The following is a 21764-nucleotide window of genomic DNA, read 5'->3' as shown; positions in this document are numbered from 1 at the left end:
GACGTCGGTGCGGAGCGCGCCGCTGCCAGCGCGGTTCGGTAATCGACACCCGCCGCCTCCAACCGGAGGCGCCCAGTGCCGGAGCCAGCCAATCGGGGGCCTCGGTGGGCGGGGCGGCCGAGCCCGTTAGATTTGGCGGTCCGGCTTCAATATGGCTGCAGCGCGCAGCGTCAACGCAGAGAGAGCTTGTGAGGAAAAGGGGCCTGAAGGGTCGTGTCCGGAATCTGTGCCCCCCGGCGCCACCATTCCGAGGGTGAAGCTCCTCGACACTCTGGTGGATACTTTCCTCCAGAAGCTGGTCGCCGCCGGAAGGTAAGGGGGAGGAGGAGGCTATAGACGTGCGAGATGCCTGGGGGAGGGGGCGCGGCGGCGGCGGCCTGATCACGTGGCCTCGCTCCTGGGCTGTGACTGGCCGGCGTCCCCTGCCGGCAGTCACGTGGTCTCGCGCGCGCGCGCATGGGGGCGGAGCAGGGAGCTCGGCGCTCCTTCACCTCGCGCCCGGCCCCTGTGCGCCGGACGGCGGCGGTGGGGTGGGGGGCGTCGACTGATGCGGAAGTGCGGGGCGCGTGCGGGTGGTAGGCAGTCCGTGCGGGGGCCGCGCCGTGTTCCCCGCGGGCGGTGCTGTGGCGGTGCTCCCCGCGCAGACCTGCGGTGGTCCCTGCGCCCGCCTGCTGCGCAGTCCGTGGGTGGACACGTGCCGGGCACAGAGTAAGCACAGGGCTTGCTGAGATAGTGGGCAGGCGATGGGACGGAGGGCAGCTCGGGGAGGGCGCCCGCTGGGGACGGGACCCTGAGCGGAACGTGGAGGAACGAGGGATAGGGAAACAGGCTGCAGACGGAGGACACAGCTTGTGCGAAGGCCCTGAGGTAGTCAGGCCTGCTGGGAGGGGGCGGTGGCGGCCTTTTCGTGCAGGACCTAGTTTCCGGAGTAATGGATTTGATAAAATAATTTGTAATTATTTTTATGGACCCGTCATAAGACACCACCAAGATCTGTCCAGGAGAGGCCCCTCCTTTGCTTTTTTATTTTAGCCCCCCCCCTCATTCTTGTATTCCTCGCCCCTCGCCATAGGCCCCACTTTCTATTGGCTCCATGTTCTCCGTTTATTCATGTGCCGATATTTATTGACCGCCTACAATGTCCAAGTCTCCGTTGTAGGAGCTGGAGATAGACCAGTGATCAGGGGCCGTAAAGAAAAATAAATCAGGGTGAAGGAATAGAGCAATGGGGTGGGGGCGTCTGGGTTAGCACGAGCGCAAGGAAGTGACATTGGAGTATGTTTGCTTCCTTGTAAAATACCTTGTTTTGTCTGTGCCTGTTTTAAGATTATATGAATGATAATTGAGGTACACACAGCTTTTTTCACTCAACACCATTTTTTTCCCTTAAGATCAAACCATGTACCGTAAGTGCATGTAGTTCAGGGCTCAGGCAGTTTTTCTTACCAAGATATGCATCAGCGCTTACCTGTCCCCTGTCACAGACCCCTGGTTCCCTCCAGGCCCCTCCTCCACAGGTTATGCCAGGTGACCGTCCTTGTCCGTGTTCTTGCACGAGTGCTGGCATTTCTGGATGTAAATATCAGAGAGGGGCCGCTGGATTCTGGGGCTTACACCTCCTGTGCCTTGTCAGATTGCTTTCCAGGAAAGCTGTTCCTGTCTCCTCCATCCTCACCAGCACCGAGTGTCCACCATTCTAACCCTTGCAGCTCTGAAGGTGTGGAGAGGGCTGTCCCACAGTTGTTGTAATTCGCACACCCCTACTGCCTCACAGCTTTGGACATGTCCTCATTACACTTGTCAGTCATGTGGCTTCCTTTTCTGCCAGCTGCCTACTCGTTTCCTCCAGCTTTTTTTTTTTTTCCAGACTCATTTTCTTAAGATTTTATTTATTTGTCAGAGAGAGAGAGAGAGCTCACAAGTAGGGAGAATTGCAGGCAGAGGGAGAAGCAGGCTCCCCGCTGAGCAGAGAGCCAGACGTGGACGTGGGGCTCGATCCCAGGACCCTGGGACCGTGACCTGAGCCGAAGGCAGACGCTTAACTGACTGTGCCACCCAGGCACCCCTTCTATAGTTTAAAGTTCTTTAAAGAACTCGTGCATTCTTTACTAGGTCACTACCTAGTACTTAGTAGTTTGTTACTATTGTGAATATTTTATTTTCTATTTTCTTTTAAAATTAGTTACTGATGACTTAGAGAAACTATTGCTTTTTGTAAGATAATTGTATCTAGCAATCTTGCTCCACTCTTATGAAAGTATAACCTCCCTCATAGTGCACAGATCATAAATGCTCATCCTGGTAACCATTTTCACGAATGAGCACACCCTTGTAACCAGCATCCAGATCAAGAAACAACCCCAGCCAAGTGTTCATGTGTCCCCTTCCCATCTTTACCTTCAGCTGAAAGGGTAACCTCTCTCCTGACTTGTGTTAACTGGACATTAATTTTCCCTGGATTCCCCCCCCCCACGCTTTATTAAATGCAATCCTGTAGTTTGTAATCTTTTATTATGTCTGACTTCTTTTCCTTGGCATTGCCTTTGTGAGATTCACCCAGATTGTCATCAAGGACTTGCAGTAGTAAACACTGTTGTAATTGTCTTTGCCTTCTTCCTAAAGTTCTCCACAGAGTTTAAGTTTTGAGTACATATTTTTGGAAAATTATGAAAGTCCCTGTGTGTTTCTAGTTTTCAGAGAGGTTTTTAAAAAGTCATAATTATTTTTTTAAGTTTGTTTGTTTGTGTAAGTAACCTCTACATCCGGCGTGGGGCTCGAACTCATGATCCAGAGATCAAGAGTCACACTCTTCTCTGACTGAGCCAGCCAGGCACCCCTGAAGCGTCATAATTAGATGTTGAACTTTATCAAATGTTTTCTTCCTCTACTAAGATGATCTTGTAATTTTTCTTTAGTTCATTAATATTGGTGATCTCCGTTGGCAGATATTATGGAAGTTAAACCATCTTTGCATTCTGGGAACGAATGTACTTGATTATGGCGCATTTTTAAAATACACTGGCTGGGGGCGCCTGGGTGGCACAGCGGTTAAGCGTCTGCCTTCGGCTCAGGGCGTGATCCCGGCGATCTGGGATCGAGCCCCACAATCAGGCTCCTCCGCTGTGAGCCTGCTTCTTCCTCTCCCACTCCCCCTGCTTGTGCTCCCTCTCTCGCTGGCTGTCTGTCTCTTTCGAATAAAAAAATAAAAAAATCTTAAAAAAAAAATAAAAAAATAAAATACACTGGCTGGCTCAGTGGGGGGAGCATGTGACTCTTGATTTGGGGATTGTGAGTTTGGGCTTCAGGTTGAGTGGAGAATGCTTAAAAATAAAACCTTAAAGGGGCCCCTGGGTGGCACAGCGGTTAAGCGTCTGCCTTCGGCTCAGGGCGTGATCCCGGCGTTGTGGGATCGAGCCCCACATCAGGCTCCTCCACTATGAGCCTGCTTCTTCCTCTCCTACTCCCCCTGCTTGTGTTCCCTCTCTCGCTGGCTGTCTCTATCTCTGTCAAATAAATAAATAAATAAAATCTTTAAAAAAAATAAAAATAAAACCTTAAAAAAAACAGTTAGATTTACTTAGATCTGTGTTTATATGCTAATAAGTTAAATGCATCTTTATTTCCTTTACTGTCCTTGTTTGTGTATAGAATCAAGGACGTATTAGCTGTGTATGAGGACTTAGACAGTACTCCCTCTTCTGAAACGATTTTTGTAAGATTGGGATTATCTGTTTCTTAAAAGTTTGGGAGAGCTCATTTAGGCCAAGAATTTCTTGCATCGCTGAGCACAGCGGGCATTGAGCTGTGGCGCTGGATGTATCCTCACCGAGGTCGCTGCCCACGTCTGGTATGGAGCCATTCTTGTCATGGCCACAAGTCGGCTCCGATTTGATTTCTTCTTGTGATAGGGTTGCTGTTTTACAGGCGCTCCCCCACCCCAAATCTGTCTCCTTTGTCTGTTATAGTCTAACTTTTCAAAATGTTTTAAATTTTTACTTTAATTTTTATTACTTCCCCTATTTCCATTATATGCTGTTTCTCTTTTTTTGGACTTTATGTAGGCAGAATGCTATCTTACTAATCTTTTTACAAAATTGGCTTTTAAAAAAACTTTTGAGGTTATTATGAGCCTCTGTATCTTTGAAACCTATCTTTATTTTTTATTTCTTTAAATCTGTTTTATTAGTCTCTTCCCAAGTTCTTGAGTTGAATATTTAGCTCTTTTCTTTCTCAGTGTTTTTTTGTTTTTTTAAAAATGTGCTTAAAACTATAAATTTTCAGGGACGCCTGGGTGGTTTATTCGGTTAAGCGTGTGCCTTAGGCTCAGGTCATGATCCCAGGGTCCTGGGATGGAGTCCCACTTTGGGCTCCCTGCTCAGTGGGGAGCCTGCTTCTCCCGCTCCATCGGCCGTTCCTCCCCGCCCCCGAACTTGCGCTCTCTGGCTCTATCTGTCAAATAAATAAATAAAATCTTTTTTTAAAAACTATAAATTTTTGTAGGACTACTTTTGCCGGTTTCTACAAATTTTAGTATCTCATATTTTCGTAGTTGTTGAAGTTTTTAATTGAGATATAATTCTTATACCGTGAGATTTACCCTCACAGTGCGCAGTTAGTGCCTTCACAGAGTTGTGTACCCACCACCACTCTCTAGCTCCAGGGCACCCTCATCGCCCCAGAAAGAAGCCTCGTGTTTCATAGCAGTCACACCCCCCCCGCCCCGTTCCTCACCCCAGCTCCCAGCAGTCACCAGTCTACCTTCTGTCTGTGTGCGGCTGCCTGTTTTGGACATTTCCTCTACGCTGGGCATACCTCGCCTGGCCTGATGTGTCCGGCTGCTCGCACTTCGCATAAGGCATGATTGCAGGGTTCCTCCATGTCCCCATGTCTGTACTTCTGTCCTTTTTATGACTGAATTGTATTCTGTGGTGTGGCTCTCCCGACCACATTGGGTGTATCCTGCATCGACTGCCGCCCAGGTGGGGCTGTTTTCGTCTTACGGTCTGTTATGAGTAACGCTGTGAAGGGCTTCACTGAACGAGTGTGCGGCTCTCCTGGGGACACACCTACGAGTGGAGTTGCTGGCTCGTGGAGTAACTCCAGGTCTCACTCTTGGGGGAATTGCCACTGTTTTCCAAAGCAGCTGTGCTATTTTACATTTCCACCAGCTTGAGGCGTGGCAAGGGTTTGGATTTCTCCACATCCTCACCCGCGTTCCTCACTGTCTGTCTGTCTGATGACAGCCCGTAGCCGGGCCTAAAGTGGGATCTCACAGTGCCTTGGATTTGTATTTTCCTAAGACTACCGAGGCTGAGCACATTTCAGGTGCTTAGTGACCATTTTTGTATCTTCTTTGGAGAAATGTTGATTCAAATATTTTGCCCATTATTTATTTATATACTTTTTTTTTTCGTTTTATTTTTGTCTTTTTTTAAGATTTAAATATTTATTTTTTTGAGAGAGAGTGAAAGAGAGAGCGCTAGAGAGCAAGCACGGATGGGGCGCAGAGGGAGACAGAGAAGCAGACTGCCCGCTGAACAAAGAGCCCAATGTGGGGCTCAATCCCAGGACCCTGGGATCATGATCTGAGCCGAAGGCAGACTCCTAGCCAGTTGAGCCACCCAGGTGCCCCTTATTTTTTAGTTTTAAATAATCTGTACACCCAACTTGGGGCTTGAACCCATAGACCTGAGATCAAGTTGCATGCTCCACCAAGTGAGTGAGCCAGGCGCCCCATAGTTTGCCCATTCTTTAATTGGGCAGTCTTTGTACTGTTAACTTGTAAAAGTTCTAATTTTGAGAAGTCACATTTAGATTATTTATTAATATGTATTTATTTAGATAGAAAGTTGCAGAGAATTTTTTTTTTTTTGGTTGCAGGTGGTTTTAGTGTCATGTGAGAAACTACTGTCTGATTCAAGGTCACAGAGACGTACAGCTGTGTTTTCTTCTAATGAGTTGTATGGTTTTTTGCTCTCTTATTTGATCCATTTTGAGTTAGTTTCTGTGTGTGGTACGAGACGGGTCCAGCTCCATTCCTTCACACGCGGACACAGTCATTTAATTTTATGTATTTTATTTTATGTAATTTTCCTTACGATTTTGTCTTTAACCCAATGATTATTTAGTAGTATGTTCTTTGGTTTCCAGACATGTAATTTTTTTTAAAGTTAACCTTTTGTTGTGATTTCTAATTTTATCGTATTACGATTAGGTAACATGGTCTGTATGACACCGATTTTGGGGGGAACTTTTGACACTTTGACCCCATGCGGCCAAGTATGTGGGCAGTTTTTGTGAATGTTCCATGTGTGCTTGAAAAGAATGTGCGGTATCTGTTTCCTGGGTATAAAATTCTGTACTTATTATCAGTTTCAACTTTCCAATGTTATTAAAATCTTTTATATGCTCATTTAAAAAACCCTCCTGGTGACTTGAGCCATCCATTTATTTTTAAAATCTCCAGTCACAATTTCTGTTTTAAGTTTGTTTATTTATTTTTAGTAATCTCTGCTCTCAACGTGGGGCTGGAACTCACGACCCTGAGGTCAAGAGTCACACGCTCTACCAGCTCAGCCAGCCAGGTGCCCTTGATGTTTCTTTAAGTCATGACTGATCCTTTTTTTTTTTTTCCATGTTTGAGAGACGTCTCTCCACTGGTTTGAAAATGTTTGTTTGTTTATTTGTAACGCTCTGAATGTATAATGCTCAGTGGGGAGTCTGCTTCTCCCTCTCCCTCTGCCCCTCCCCCTAGTTTCTTTCTCTCTCAAATGAATGAAACAGTCTTTAAAAAAAAGAAAAAAATGTGCCGTGCCTTGACTGAGGTAGTAGTCACGCAGGGTTACACACGTGACGGCCACACAAACTGAGGTATGTGTGATTGCTGGTGAAATCCGAACGAGCTTTGTACGGTGTTGACTCAGGTTTTGATGTCCTACCATAGTTGTGCAAGATGTTAACATTGTGGAGGGTACTTGACTTTGCAGCTTCCTACAAATCTATAATTATTTCAAAATAAAGAGTTCAAAAAGGTTAATCTACAAAAGATATTTATCATAGGGGCGCCTGGGTGGCACAGCGGTTAAGCGTCTGCCTTCGGCTCAGGGCGTGATCCCGGCGTTGTGGGATTGAGCCCCACATCAGGCTCCTCTGCTATGAGCCTGCTTCTTCCTCTCCCACTCCCCCTGCTTGTGTTCCCTCTCTCACTGGCTGTCTCTATCTCTGTCGAATAAATAAATAAAAAATAAAAAATCTTTAAAAAAAAAGATATTTATCATAGGACAGTGTTCAGTGGGAAATAATTGAAAATCACCTAAAATGTCCAACATTTGAAGAATGGTAGTTACACAAGTATAATAACTCGGACTAATAAAATACTCTGCTGGTTTTTAAAATTCCATCTGGTGGGCACCTGAGTGGCTCAGTCGGCTGAGCATCTGCCTTTGGCTCAGGTCATGATCCTGGAGTCCTGGGATCAAGCCCCATGTTGGGCTCCCTGCTCAGTGGGGAGTCTGCTTCTCCCTCTGCCCCTCCCCTCTTGTGCTTTCTCTCTGTCTCTCAAATAAATAAAATTTTTTTTAATCTTTTATTATTTATTATTTATTATTTTAATATTTTATTTATTTGAGAGAGAGAGAGCCAGAGGGAGCAGGAGCTGGGAGGAGAGGGTTCAGAAGCAGGCTCCCCGCTGAGCAGGGAGCCAGACAAGGGGCTTGATCCCAGGACCCTGGGACTGTGACCAGTGCTGAAGGCAGACACTTAACCAACTGAGCCACCCAGGCACCCCTAAATAAAATCTTTTTTAAAAAATAAAATTCCATTTTGAATAATGTCTAATCATGGGAAAATGATCACATTATAATGGTAAATTTTAAAATCAGGTTATGGAGAGAAGCATGCAGATCCTACATGAATATGATTTTTCTCTAATTATATTAAAATTGCAGTTGACAGGGGCTCCTAGCTGCCCGGTGGGTGGAGCATGCAACTCTTGGTCTTGGGGTTGTAGGTTCAAGCCTGTCTATTGGGTATAGACAGTCCTTAAAAAAATAAAATCGCAGTTGATTAGTTGACATGTTACATTTTATAGTCATTTAAAAATGACAATTATTAGTTTTTAAAAGTCTGAAGCATTCTGTCTGACCTTGGAAAGCTTGTCAGCCCAGAATCCCATGCCTAGCTGCCTGGTAGGGGCCACAGCAGCCTGAGGTGGTGCAGATGGAGGCAACTGGGGGTAGGATGCAGGGGAGAGGAGAGGCGGGGACTCCAGGACTCCCATCTTGTGGCGGTTGGGTGGAGGGTGGTGCCATCCATCAGGAACTGGGGAGAGAAACAGGTCTGGGGTTAGAAAGCTGTTTGGACAGGTTCAGGCTTCTCTGCATCTTTGCTCTCTCCTCCCAGCGCCTGGCCAAGCACAAGTCAGTATTCTGCCTGCACTCCTCTGCCCCTTCCCCAGCCCGAGGAGCCGCGTAGTGGAGCCTCTCCCCCATGGGACATCGTGCCTCTACCGTGAACCCGGCCCCTCCTGCCCCCGCCAGTCCTCTCCCCTTCTCCACAGCAACTACTGGAAATGCCCATCACGCCCCTCGGGCCTTTCCCCTGCACCCTGCCCTGGTGCCCTGGCAAGGAGAATGACCCCCCCACACCTGGTCTGTAGAGAAAACTGAGGTCACCAGGAGGAGTTCCTGCATCTGTGGATCTGGCGTACCGTCTCGGTGTCGCTCCCCTTACATCCGAGGCTGTGGCTGCAGGTCTCTCCCCGGTTCCCCATCTCCCATTCAGGTCTCAGCTGAAAGCATTTTGCCGCCATTCCCTTGAAACGTTTCCTTTCAAGGTCATTAATAAGTCTTTGTTGTCAAATACCGTGGATATTTTTTCATCTTTGCCCTACTTGCTCTCCTTGTCGCATTTGACTCTGCTAGCTACTCCTCTGTCCTTGACGCTGTCCCTCGGCCTCCCACATCAGTCTCTGCCCCTCTTCCTTCTTGGGCTCCTCTTCCTCTCCTTGTCCTGGAATGTGTGAGCTCCGGCCCTTCCTCACGTCCCTCCACACGTGAACAGTCATGTCCCTTTTGATGTCTTGTTGCTTCTAACAGCCCTTGAGGGTCTGTGCACGGCTCCTTGCACTGGCCTCCGAGGCCCCGTGCACTCTGGCCGCCACCTACGTCTTGTCACCTCAGGGAGTCCTCCTCCTCTCCTGGAAGGTCCAGAGCTTTCCTGCCTCGGGGCATTTGCAGCTGATGTCTGCTCCGCCAGGGATGGTTCTCTGCCATCTCTTGCCAACCGTCTTTAAAGCTGCCTTCCTCCCCTGGTTACCCTTTTTTTGTTTTAAGATTTTATTTATTAGAGTGAGTGTGCGCGAGAGCACACGAGGAAGGGCAGAGGCAGAGGGAGAGGGAGAAGCAGACTCCCCGCTGAGCAGGGAGCCCGACATGGGGCTCGATCCCAGGACCCCCGGGATCATGACCTGAGCCGAAGGCAGATGCCTGACTTCCTGAGCCACCCAGGCGCCTCTCCCCTGGTTACTCTTTATCACGACACTTTCGTTTATTCCCCCAGAACCCCCGTGCACTGTTCCCTTGTCCGTGTCCCCCACATTAAACCTAAGGTCCAGAGGACAGGATCGGGTCTGTCTCATTCACCGCTCTGTACTTATTGCTTATCGTGGTGCCTGGCCCCCAGGAGATGCCCAGTGGACTGTTGCAGGGTCTTTGAGGGTTCCCAGGCTGCATCTCTCTGCCAGCCTTCAGGATCCAGCAGTCTACTTCTGGACTGTCCTCTTCGTGTCCCACAGAACCACCGAGCGCACGTGGTGGAGACAGGACGGCTGCTCCCTCCGTGGGCTCTGACTTGGTGGAAGATACCACCGTGTGCCTGTTCTCTAGGCCAGAGGTTTGGGAGTGCTCCCCAGTCCCTTGCTGCAGTCAGCCGCTGGCCCCGTTGAAGCAGTTTGCTCTCAGCCTGCTCCCTCCCGCCTGTGTGCCAGTGCTCAAGGTCAGACCCGCCATCTGACTCGATGGCTGCCGCCGCCTCCAGGCTGCCCTCCAGCCTCAGTCCTGCCCCTTCCCTTACCGCTCATATTGAAGCATGTCCTCCTCCTGCTTAAAAAGGTTAATTGGCTCAGGGTTGCTTCCAGAATTAGCTCAGCTCGTGAGCCCATTCACTCCTTGGCCCCTCGCTCTCTCTCCAGCCATGGTCAGGGCCATGGGTGTGGAAGATATGCATGCGCATGCACGCGGACACACACACATGCCCGTGAGCTCCTCTGCAGCGACCTGCTCTTTCTGTTGGCCGCCTCTCCCTGTGGGGACCTCCTTCCCTCTGTGTGCTTTAGCAGGACCTTGCGGCTTGTTTCACTTGGGAAGGGCTCAACAGACGTCAGGTATGAAAACACCCACTTTGAAGATGCATGCAAGTACTTGACCCTCTCCCAAGTCATGAGGTTAAAAGTCCTCAGTCTCCAAGACCAAGTCCCTATACCGGGACAGTGGTCTCCACATAGTACAAGCTAGTTTGTTCACGTGTCAGCGAGCCAGAGGGCTGTCGTACACCCCGGACTGATTTTCTCTGCGACTCTGCCTACTGCTCGCGTACCTGTTAGCTTGACTAGGAGGCAAATCGTATGACGCACCCCAGAATGACTGGCAGGTAATCGGCCTCGCTGGGCCATCTGATCAGATGGACCCCCGCCCCGCCACTGTCTCCAGGTGGGGCGTCTTCCTTTCGTTGGGTCGACTGAGGCAAAGACCCCCACCCGTCCTCTCTTGGGGGTCAGAACATAGAAGCAGGCTCAGTTGGGGCTTACCATTGTGACCTGTGCCTTGTTGTCTGAAAAGGAAGGGTTCTGTCCTCACAGCCTCCTGAACCTTCTGAACGACCGCCATCCTGTTTAGCTAAAGCAACCAGACAAGCTGTCCCCCTTCAGGGCTTTGTCACAAATCGGGGCCACCAAGAGAGGCAGCTGGCTGGAGGCAGCAGTGGGCCCTGGCGAAGACCAGGTCATCCTTTTTGGTGGCAAGCGGGATCTACCACAGGCGCCACGCCACCCTGGCTGTGCCCTGGGGGGGTGTCCGTCCAGGCCCAAGGGAGGAGGGGGTCCAAAGGTGTCCGCCGGTCCAGCTGTGGTGCCCAAGTAGGGTCTGTGGGACCAAACTTCAGCCTCCGTGCAGCCACGGGGAGAGTGCAGAGCGCTTGGTGTGCCGGCCGGCTGCCCGTGGCCTTCAGAGGAGACAGCTGCTCCCGGGTAAGCGTGGTACCGGAGAGTGCGGCCACGAGATGCGGGCCCCCCCCGATATCTCACCCTCGTTGCATGTGCCGGAGACCATGCTGCACGGTGACGTGTCTGCAGCGTGGCGGGGCTCTGACTGTGGCTTGTTGGCACCTCCAGACCACCCGCCGCCCTCTGTGTCCCCTCCCCGCGCCTGCGTCCTCCCGCCTGCCTCCCCCCCCGAGTCCGCCCCACACAGCCGCCTGAGGCCTCCCGAAGCACAGGGCTGATCCCGGCCTGGCCGTGCTTCACCCCTTCGTGGTGCGCCCAGCCCGGCCGCCCTGGCAGCCTGTGGGCCAGGGGCATCTGAGCCCGAGCCAGGGGGCTCCCCCCGGTCCCAGCCACGCCACCTTGGGCAAGCCTCTGTCTCCTTGCCTCCGCTCCCTCGTCAGAGGAATGGAGATGGTGGAGGTGGAGTGGGCGAGCGCCTGTGAGGTGAAGTGAGGTGGAGAGCGTGCTCGGCGGGGTGGCCCCGGCCTTCCGTCCTCTGGCCTGCCCGTGCTTCCCACTTAGGCCTCAGGCGTTGCTTCCTCCGGGGCGTCTTCCCGGAGCTCCTGCAAGGTCCGCTCTGCTTCCTGTCCTCGTTTTCCTGGGATTGATCTGTCTTTCCTTGGTCACGGTATCCACTCGAGGGCACCTGTGGGTTTGTACCGCTGAGCGAGGCCGGTGCGCCGTGGGCTCTCGGTGGCTGTCAGGTGGATGCACGAATACAGTAGTCCCCCGTGTCCCCAGAGTGGCCGTCCACAGGGTCAGTACTCACAGCTGCAGTCTGGAAGCAGATGACCCCCCGTCTGACGTCCGGCCTGAGGTCAAGAGTAGCCGGACAGTCCGTCACACGCTGACGGCATTCACCGCCTTCCTCTCGCCATGTGGGCATCCCGTTGGGCAGCATCACAAGAAGAAGAAAGGTGAATACTGTCCAGTAGTATATGGAGAGACAAACCTCCCAGTGACCCAGACACCGCCACCGGCGGGCCCGTCTCCGCAGGGGGCGTACATCTGATGCCTGCGGCTCCAGGCGGCTGAGGTCCTTGACAAGTGATGTGTGAGTCCTGTGTGTCACGGGAAGCTCCCCACCTCCATCTGGTGACCAAAGGCCCGGCCACGAGGAGTAGGTGTTTCTTCCTCCACCCAGACCTTACTGCTCAGGTCCCCGTGCCGACTGGAGCGCCCTCCCCCTCTCCCCAGATGCTGCCGCTATCTTTAGCATGATCCGTCTGCCCCCGTCACCTGGGAACACGCTGCCACTCCTTGGATGGGCTCTGATGAGTGATTGCAGAGCCCAGCAATCCCAGCTTCCCTCAAGAGACCCCAGTAAATCCCTCTCCGCCCCCTAAAAAAAAAAAGTATTGAGAGACAGACCACATTCACATAACTTTTATTGCAGTATGCTGTTACAAGTATATTTTATAGAACAATTATTTTTATAATATTGTTCATCTCTTACGGTACCTAGTTGTAAATTAAACTTTATCGTAGGTATGTATGTATGTACAGGAGAGAACATAGTATATCTAGAGTTTGGTTCTATCCGCAGTTTCAGGAATCTGTCAGGGTGTTGGCAGGTACCCCCTGTGGATAAGGGGACTACTGTACAATTATCTTGATGGAGTTTTTTATTTTTGTGTTAATATTTATCAAATCAGAAGTCTTTTTTGGAAAAAGTACCCCAGTTTCATATTCTCACTATTAAGTTTCTAGTAGTTTCCAAAGAATCCAAGCAGTAAAAGGTTAGATTAGCACAAGGGGCCTTTGTATTCATGCGAGAGTGAGAGGTGAGCAGGGAGAGGAGCCGAGGGAGAGGGAGAAGCAGACTCCCAACTGAGCAGGGACCCCCGGTGCGGGGGACCGGAGGTCATGACCCAAGGTGAAGGCAGACACCTAACCAACTAGGCCACCCAGGAGCCCCTAATGAAGGTTAATTTTTAAAAGGTAACTTTTTGTCAGCAGTTGTCATCATAAATCGCAGACTTGTGCTGTCATCAAGGAGCGTTTCTCGTTTGGGCTTCCGTACGCTTTCTCAGGCCTGCGGCTGAGCACACCCAGGACTGAGAGAGGGCAGCGGGAAGGAGCTGACCGCTAAGCACCTGCGAGCGCAGCGGGACAGCCGTCCAGGTGGTGTGCGGCGGCGGGGGGCGTGTGGAGCATGGCTGTGTCCGGCCCTCCAGCCTCTGTCCCCAGCTTGGTGTGGCCCATCTCCGGGCTGGGACCGTGGCGCCCTCTGGTGGGCAGTCCGTGAAGGGACGCCCAGTGGGACCACAGGGCTGGGCTCCCCTAGCGCTGCAGCCGACGGAGCCCGAGCCGGGGTGTGCGGGCGGACCTTGACACACGGACAGACCACGAGGGCTTGATTCTGGGCTTCAGTACTCTGAAGTTAATTTTCTTTAAGTTAAACTTCTGTGATATGGGCGCCTGGGTGGCTCAGTTGGTGAAGTGACTGCCTTCAGCTCAGGTCATGATCCTGGGGTCCTGGGAGGGAGCCCCGTGTAGGGCTCCCTGCTCAGCGGGGAGTGTGCTTCTCCCTCTCCCTCTATGCCTCCCCCTGCTTGTGCTCTCTCTCTCCCTCTCTCAAATAAATAAATAAATAAAATCTTTTAAGAAATAAATAAATTCGTGTGATAACTGTGTAGTGAGTTCTTAGTGCAGTTAATGGAGTATTTCTTCGGCGAGTTCCAACTGTGCAGGGTCTCAGATACTGTGCAGGAAGGCTTGAAGGGCAGGCCACTCTAGAGCTCGGGGTGGCGACTTCAGGCCGCACATGGGGCATAGAGGTTATTTTTAAAAATACTTTTAAAAAAAAGAGTGTAAGAGAAAAACTAGATTAAAATCAGTTATTATAGTCGTTTGTGTTTTGAAATTCAGTAAATACATTTCAAGCAGTGACTTTGGTGATAAATGTAGCCCCCTTTCGCGGGGGCCACGACTTAGCCTTTTCTGTGTCTTGGGGCCAGTGGGTTCTTCCTGCTGCTGGGCCGGCTTCTGTGCGGGCATCTGCCACCAGGACGCTTTTAGGAAGCACTTGCCTCCTGCAGGGGAGACTTCTTGACTGTGGGAAGCCCGCTTGCTGTTCTCACAGCGGAGGGGGCGGTGAGAACTGCTTTTCGGAAATTAGTGATCCTGATTGTGGCTGACACGGTGCTTGTCGATGGGCCAGGCACTGTGCCAAGTACCTTACATGTGTGACCTCAGAGCCTTTCTGTGAGCGCGGATAGTTACTATCCCCACTTGACAGAGGCAGGACCCGAGGCTTAGAAAGGTAAGGAAGTTGTCCCAGGTCACTCATGAGCAGTGGCAGTAGGATTTGAACCCAGGCAGGACAGGCTGTGCGTCCGCAGAACCAGTGCACGTAGCTAGCACGCAGCTGGGTGGCCCCTTGTGTACCCCTGGAAGGCCAAGGCCAGGGCACCGTTCCAGCAGAGGACAAAGGGGGACTTGCAGAGAGGCCATCGGGGCTGCTCGTGAGGGAGGATTCCGTCCGAGCAGCACACACCCGCCGGCCTGGGGTCCAGGGTGGGGAGGTGGCTGGGGTGGGGCTGGTCTGCAGCCACACCGAACACAGTTCTGGGCACCCTGGAGATCCCAATGACATTGCAGGGGGTAGGATGGCCCACCCAGAATGTTTTCTAAAATGCATCACTTTTCCTGCTTTTTCCTGAGAGTATCTATTTTAGGAGATTCACAGGGGCATTTAAACCATTCCCAAGCCTGCCCCGGCTCTCAGGAAAGGAATTCCTGGTGGTGGGGAGAGGGGCTTGGAGGAAGGTGGACAAAGGCACACGCGTACGTCAGCTGCAGAATGAGGAAGCCCGGGGCGCGCGGTGTCCGCCGTGTGACCGCAGCTCACGCCGATCTGTGAAGAGTGTCATTGTAAGAGTTCCCATCACAAGGAAGAACTTTTCTTCTCTGTTTTGTGTATCTCTCTCTTTTTTTTTAAAGATTTTATTTATTTATTCGACAGAGATAGAGACAGCCAGCGAGAGTGGGAACACAAGCAGGGGGAGTGGGAGAGGAAGAAGCAGGTTCACAGCGGAAGAGCCTGATGTGGGGCTCGATCCCATAACGCTGGGATCACACCCTGAGCCGAAGGCAGACGCTCAACCGCTGTGCCACCCAGGCGCCCCTGTTTTGTGTATCTCTATGAGCTGGTGACGGGTGTTGACTACTCGTCCTGTGGTCTTTATTTCACCGTATGTGTGGGTCACAGCATCGTGCCGTGTGCCTTATATGAGGAGGCGTGGCCATTACATCGCAGTAAAACGAAACAAAACAAAGCGAGGAACCCTGTCCTCCTGTCTCGCTGACACCGTTGTTCAGTCCTCCTGCCTTCCCTCCGTGCCCGTGAGGCAAGCATTCACCGTTCGGGGATCTGCGGGGACGGGCTTTGCTTTCGCGGAGTCCTCAGAGCGCGGCGGGGCTGCGGGAAGACCTCCGCAGCGGCACGGGTGGGCAGATGGCCTGCCCCCGACCCCCGGCCCTCGCTGCCGCTGCCGGCTGCCTGGACGCTGGAGAGGGGCCCACTCAGACCCTCTGCTGGCGAGCAGGCCGGGAGGAGGAACAGGATCTCCGGTGTCCAGGCCAAGCCCGTCTCCAGCCACAATTACCGGGTTTCAGTTCCAGCCCCGCTTGGCTGGGCGTCCTGCTTCTCCGCATTCCGCATGTAGCCACAGACTGCGTGGCGAGTGTGGCTGGCAGCACATGAGACGCCCGGAGCCCTGCCGAGGCTGAAGGGTGCCCGCCATCCGTACCTTGCCCTGGTCACGGCTGCCAGTGTCCATCGTGGACCATCACAACAGGGAGAGACTGTCCCCTCCTGCAGAGCCGCCGGCAGAGCCTGGCAGCCGGCCCTCCAAAAATAAAGCCCTGGCATCCTGCGTTTGCCAGTCTCCAAGGTAAACGCTCAATCCGGAGTTGCGGAAAGAGGGCTGCAGCGCACCTTACAGAGTGTTTCCAGACAGGCTGTCAGCCACCCCCAGAGCACAGAGAAGGTGCTGGATGAGGAAGTCCTGTGTTTTGAGTAGTTAGTACCATTGCTTTTAATATCATTTGCTACCAGACTGTATAACGTGGTGTTCAGTGCGGCCGGTTGAACAGCAGGCTCATGGATTTCCTGAAAATGCAGCAGGTGTCCCTTGGAAGCCTCTGTGCGTGCTCAGGTGTCACCGGCTCCACAGACACGGTGTAGGGCAGGATCTGGGCGGGGAGGCTGAGAGCCCTGAGCCGTGATTCTCTGAGTGGGATGGGGGCTAGGCATGGGCTTCCAGGGACCCAATCCCCTGTGTCCCGTGGCCCCGAAGCCTGGCTGCACAGCTGAGGAGTGTCCAGACCCACAGGCAAGTGCAGTTGTGGGCTGCTGTGTGCTTGGGGACTCCCTGGCTCACACACTCCTGCAGGTCATCGGACGTTGCTTCGTCAGAGAGGCTCTCACTGAACACCCCCACCCCAGCTTAAAGACGGTCCCCGAGACCCATTTCCTTTCCAGCGCCCTCTGCAAGTGGCTGTCCCCATGTTCACGTGTGTTTCTGTGTCTGCTGGCATCTCTCTGCTGGAAGCTTAGGGCGGGCCATGCAGCCTCTCTCCCCCCCAGAACACCCAGTACCTGGTTGGCGGCCAGCACGGCAGGCAGCACCGAACCCTGGCAGAAGGTGAAGGGCCCGAGGGAGAAGGTAGAGATGATAAAGCAGGGACTGGGGAGAGGAAAGGCAAGAAACTCGTTACCTTATTTGACTTTCTTTGTCTAAGGGAGCAAGGCATGGGTGCCCTCTGATCTTTCCAGCCATGAGGGTGGATCAGGAGCCCAGCTCTCAGCTGCCAGTGACAGAGACCTGATTTTAAATGGCAGGAATAGGGGCGCCTGGGGGGCTCGGTAGGTGAAGCGACTGCCTTCGGCTCAGGTCATGATACCGGGGTCCTGGGATCGAGCCCCATGTAGGGCTCCCTGCTCGGCAGGGAGCCTGCTTCTCCCTCTCCCTCTGCTGCTCCCCTGTGCTCTCTGTCAAATGAATAAATCTTTAAAAAAATTTTTTTTTAAATGGCGTGACAATAAGAGGAATCCATTACCCCACTAACTAGCAGCCCCAAGGTGGGTTGGCTCTAGTTTGGTGTTTTCAGCAGCTTGATGATGTCCTTAGACATCCCAGTTCTTCTCTTCTGTTTGGCCTCCTTAGGGTTGAACTCTGCCCTCAGGCCTCAGGCAAGGGCCCCCACGGTGGCCGGGAGCTGGAGACATCACCTCCGGCACGTGTATTCACACCCTACAGAAAGGGCACCCGTTCCTTCCTGTGCGGCTCCTTTGAGGAGGAAGGAAAGCTCTCCCAGGAGGCCACATGTCCTGTCCTAGTCCAGCCCAGCAAGGGGGCTGGAACGAAGAGAGTTTCTCAAGGACCGAGGCCCATACCGGCAGCAGCGTCCCCCAGGAGCTGGTTGGACACGGTGGGGGCGGCCGAGTCTTAGCGAGCCCTCCCAGTTGTTCGATGCACATGGCTGGACAGGTGTGACCCACCCGTAAGGGGACACCCCTGAGCTCAGCTGGGCTCTGCTGAGAGGTAGTGAGGACCCTGGGGACAGGGGGAGCTGAGCAGAGCTGCAGGTGAGACGTCTTGCACCCACAGCCTTTACCCAGGGCCGTGGAGTTGACCAGGCCCCGAGCACCACGGGGGAAGGCGGGGGTGGCCAGGCCGGGGCTGTGGACTGGCTGTGCGCTTGACTGTCCATCTTGCTGTCTGTGCTTCCCGCCAGCTTCCAGAGATTCACGGACTGTTACAGGCGCCTGCACCAGCTGCAGCCCGAGATGACGCAGCGGATCTATGACAAGTTTATCACCCAGTTGCAGACGTCTGTCCGGGTGAGTGGCAAGGAGCGCAGCAGGGGGAGCTGGCTCGGGCCCGCCCTCCGTGGCTTCAGGCTGTCCCCCTGCTCTTGTGGTCCAGTGCTGTGCCCACTGTCCGCACCCCCCCACTCCTGTCCTCCCCGCATCCGCAGCACCTGGTGCAGGGCCTGGTGCAGAGAAGACACTTAACCATGGAATTCCATGGAACTGCGTGCTACAGGGAGTACAAAAAAGGACAGAACTCTGTGTCTTTAAGTAACAGTGATCCCTCCAGAGGGTTCCATTCCTGTGCCCTCCTGCTGGGGGGTGGGGGAGGGCAGGAAGCACCAGGTGTGGCTGTGGCCCCAGCAGCTGGGCCTGCTGGGCAGGTTCTCCTCAGATGGTTTCCATTTGCTACTTCCTGTTCTTTTTTTTTTTTTTTGAAGATTTTATTTATTTATTTGACAGAGATAGAGACAGCCAGCGAGAGAGGGAACACAAGCAGGGGGAGTGGGAGAGGAAGAAGCAGGCTCATAGCAGAGGAGCCTGATGTGGGGCTCGATCCCATAACACCGGGATCACGCCCTGAGCCGAAGGCAGACGCTTAACCTCTGTGCCACCCAGGCGCCCCTGCTACTTCCTGTTCTTAATTATTAAAGTCACATGGAGAGAAGTTGGAATGTTGGTACAAAGACACAGAAATGAGCCAAAATCTTGCTGAGTCCTGCCGGAAGTTTGGTGTATTTTCACTGCAGGCTTGTCTGCTGTCATTAGAGCTCTTCCCTGCTTGCTCTGCAGGAGGAAATCTCTGAGATCAAAGCAGAGGGGAACCTGGAAGCGGTCTTGAACACCTTGGACAAGATCGTGGAAGAGGGCAAAGACCGCACGGAGCCGGCCTGGTGAGAAGGGCCTCACACGTGTGGGACTCGGGGTGCAGCGACCCTAGGCAGCAAGCCCAGGATCTCCTCCAGGGAAGGGGAGCCCCGGAGCCCGTGGCAGGAGGCGGAAGGGCGGATTTGCAGTCTCTGTCAGGCTGACCGGGCGTCTGGTTTTTATTCACTTGCCCATCTAACAACATTTAGGGGACACCCACTGTAGGCCCCAAACAGTTTTATGTGCCCGGGATTCAGCAGTGAATCCGAGACCTGCTCCCTTGGGACCGACTCCCCCTGGGGCGTCCCGCGAAGAATGGGGGGGACCCTGCGCTCCTGCTTCCCCCCACTCTCCCCGTCTGAACTGTGTCTTAGGCCAGAGTCAGGAAGCACCTTTCTCTTGCTTTCCAATTTTCTTATGCTTTGTGACATTAACATGTAGGAGAATTGAGTTTGAGAACTGAAAACAAATTTTAAGCAAGCTCTGGCAGCTTCCATCCCACTGCCCATCGGAGCTGACGCCTCAGGCATCAGGACCCCGTACTCTTGTCTCCAGTCCTGCCTGCCTTATCTTACCCCGTCCACCAGCACTGGCTGGGCCTCTCCGGGCCCCCACTCCTGCACTTACTGTCTGAGGAGCGGGTGCACGGGTCCCACAGACAGAGGCTGCCCTGGAGCGGTAGACATGGGGGTGCCTGTGGTGGGACGCCTCAGGCGTGGGCGGTGAGAACGGGGAGTGGGGTCTCCGGGCGCCCGAGCGGAGGGCCGGCCGCTGAGTGCACCGGTGGAGCGGGGGCCGTGGAAGCCCGTCCCGCCTGAGACCGCAGCTGGGAAGCCGGCACAGCCTCACCCACACACGTCCCCCCACCCCGGCCGCTCGCCCCCATGGCCACGCAGGCGCCCCAGTGGGATCCCGGCAGAAGACCTGCGCAGCGCCCTGGCGCCCTACTTGCGGCAGCAGCGGGACGCCCTGCGGCGCCGTGTGCACAGGCAGGAGGCCGAGAACCGGCAGCTGGCCGAGGCGGTGCTGGCTGGCCGCGGGCGAGTGGAGGAGCTGCGGCAGCAAGGCCGGGCCCGGCAGCAGGCCTGGCAGGTGAGTGTCCCGCACGGGTTCCCCGCCCGAGGGACCAGCTCCTCCTATTCGCCGTGGGGTTCTCCACCAACCACTCCCCACTAGCTCTAAAATGTGTACATTAGGGGGCGCCTGGGGGGCGCACAGTCGGCTGAGCTTCCAACTCAGTTTTGGTTCAGGTCGTGATCTCCAGGTCATGAGATCAAGCCCCACGTTGGCTCTGTCCTTAGCGGGGAGTCTGCTTGAGATTCCCTCTCTCCCTTTCTGCCCTCATGCCCTCTCTCCCTCCCGCTCTCTCAAAAAGTGGCTCCGATCCAGGGTTGCGGGCAGGCTCGAGTGGCCGCACTGCTCTTGGGCTCACTCCGTCGTCCAGATATCCAGCTTGTGTTCACTTATAAGCCCTTGGTGTTCCCTTCCTGCGGCCGGTCTTCCTGTTCCAGTCCTCATGGCAGGGGGCCCCCAAATCCCTGGCTCCCGGGTCCCTGAGCCTTGGAGAGACGGCAGCAGGAGCAGGGCCAGTGGCTTGCTCTCTTCCCTCTTGTCCTCACCCCCTCCCTGGCTCTGGGGCACCGGGCATCCACGGGGTCCTGGCCCAGGCTCTCAGCCTGCCGCTGCCTCCTGGGCCTCTTGGGGGCGCCCTGCTGAGTCGTCAGGTGAGATGCGACCCACTGTTGCCACTCCATCTCGCTGAGGCCATGGGTCACTCTTCTTTCTGGGCCCTGATTTCCAAATTGGCTAGCCCTTACATTCAGAGCCTCGGTGTTCGGAGGGGGCGCAAAGACCCTGCTCAGACCCATAGCTCACCCAGTGCAGCCACAGACCCTGCGTATGAAGCGGGTCCGCTGGTGAGCTAGGTGCCAGGCCCCGTAGGGCATCCGTGGGGCTCTGTCTGCCTCCGAGCCCAGCTGCGAGCCTGCTAGAAATCGCTGGGGGGGCTCAAACGATCAGGGGATACTTTGGGAGACCTTATTCACGATGGCCACTGCTCTGGGGAGGCCCAGCCTCAGTGGCCATGGCCCCCAGCCTGCCACAAACACCTGCGAGTAGGGGGAGTCTTCTGAATAGGCCTTTGCCTGCACCTGCCCTGCCGGGCCCGTGGCCCAAGCCCAGACCCGGTCCATGTCGTCTGGTGGGGCAGAGGCCTGGAGGCTGGAGGCAAGCCGAGTGAAGGGAAAGGTTTGGGTTTTCTCATATCCTGTTTTTCCCCTGCTATGGTTGCCAGGCCCTGCGCAGAGAACAGAGGGAGCTGGTGGGTGTGCTGGGGGAGCCCGAGTGAGGAGGCTGCCGGACCAGGAGCAGAGGGCAGCCGAGGTCGAGGGCCCGGTGAGCTGCCTCTGAAAACCACTGAAATGGTGCCCAGTCCCTGAGCAGGGATGGAGTTAGCTGGAGGATGAGGCCTGACTGTCCCTCCTGTTTTGGGGGCTCCCTTGGGGCCACACACCCACCCACCCACCCCCTTCAGACCCTTCCCTGTTTTCTTCTAACTTGAGGACTGTTGGCCAGCTCCCATGTTGGGAATCAGGCTCCAGGCTCTCTGTCCTCCAGGCCGGGGCCAGCTGCCCGCCCCGCCCATGCTTGAGCGCCCCCGGACCTGGCTCGGGGAGTCTGTTCGGTCTGCCCTGATTGCCCCCTTGCCGGCCAGCCCGAGGGCCCTTGCCATGTTCTCGCCACATCCAGAAATAAACTTCCTCCGCTTCCTCCACTGTAATCTGTGAGGGTGCTTCCTCCACTGGGCCTCTCCCAGCCTCT

The 21764-nt window shown here is 54.1% G+C and overlaps 1 protein-coding gene across 2 annotated transcripts; it reads left to right on the top strand.

Moving 5' to 3' along the window:
- Positions 1–9: 9 nt before the first annotated feature.
- Positions 10–21715, top strand: PMF1 (polyamine modulated factor 1). Of its 2 annotated transcripts, none has more exons than XM_034667461.1 (5): positions 10–312; positions 18002–18107; positions 18870–18970; positions 19841–20036; positions 21238–21715. In XM_034667461.1, the coding sequence occupies exons 1-5, from the start codon at positions 152–154 to the stop codon at positions 21289–21291; spliced, it is 618 nt and encodes a 205-aa protein (XP_034523352.1). In that variant the 5' UTR covers positions 10–151; the 3' UTR covers positions 21292–21715. The 2 variants fall into 2 exon arrangements, with proteins under 2 accessions (XP_034523352.1, XP_019663236.1); XM_019807677.2 differs by lacking the exon at positions 10–312 and adding an exon at positions 375–708.
- Positions 21716–21764: the final 49 nt, after the last annotated feature.

The sequence above is a fragment of the Ailuropoda melanoleuca genome, chromosome 8, assembly GCF_002007445.2.
Source record: "Ailuropoda melanoleuca isolate Jingjing chromosome 8, ASM200744v2, whole genome shotgun sequence".
Classification (NCBI taxonomy): Eukaryota; Metazoa; Chordata; class Mammalia; order Carnivora; family Ursidae; genus Ailuropoda; species Ailuropoda melanoleuca.
Note: the sequence above shows the minus strand (reverse complement) of the source record. Positions and strands in the feature narration are given on the sequence as shown.

Bases quoted from the DNA above. Each gene is read 5' to 3' on its own strand.
- PMF1 (XM_034667461.1), top strand. From the start codon at position 152: ATGGCTGCAGCGCGCAGCGTCAACGCAGAGAGAGCTTGTGAGGAAAAG. The intron at 313-18,001 runs GTAAGGGGGAGG...GCTTCCCGCCAG, and splicing joins AAGCTGGTCGCCGCCGGAAG to CTTCCAGAGATTCACGGACT. The intron at 18,108-18,869 runs GTGAGTGGCAAG...CTTGCTCTGCAG, and splicing joins AGTTGCAGACGTCTGTCCGG to GAGGAAATCTCTGAGATCAA.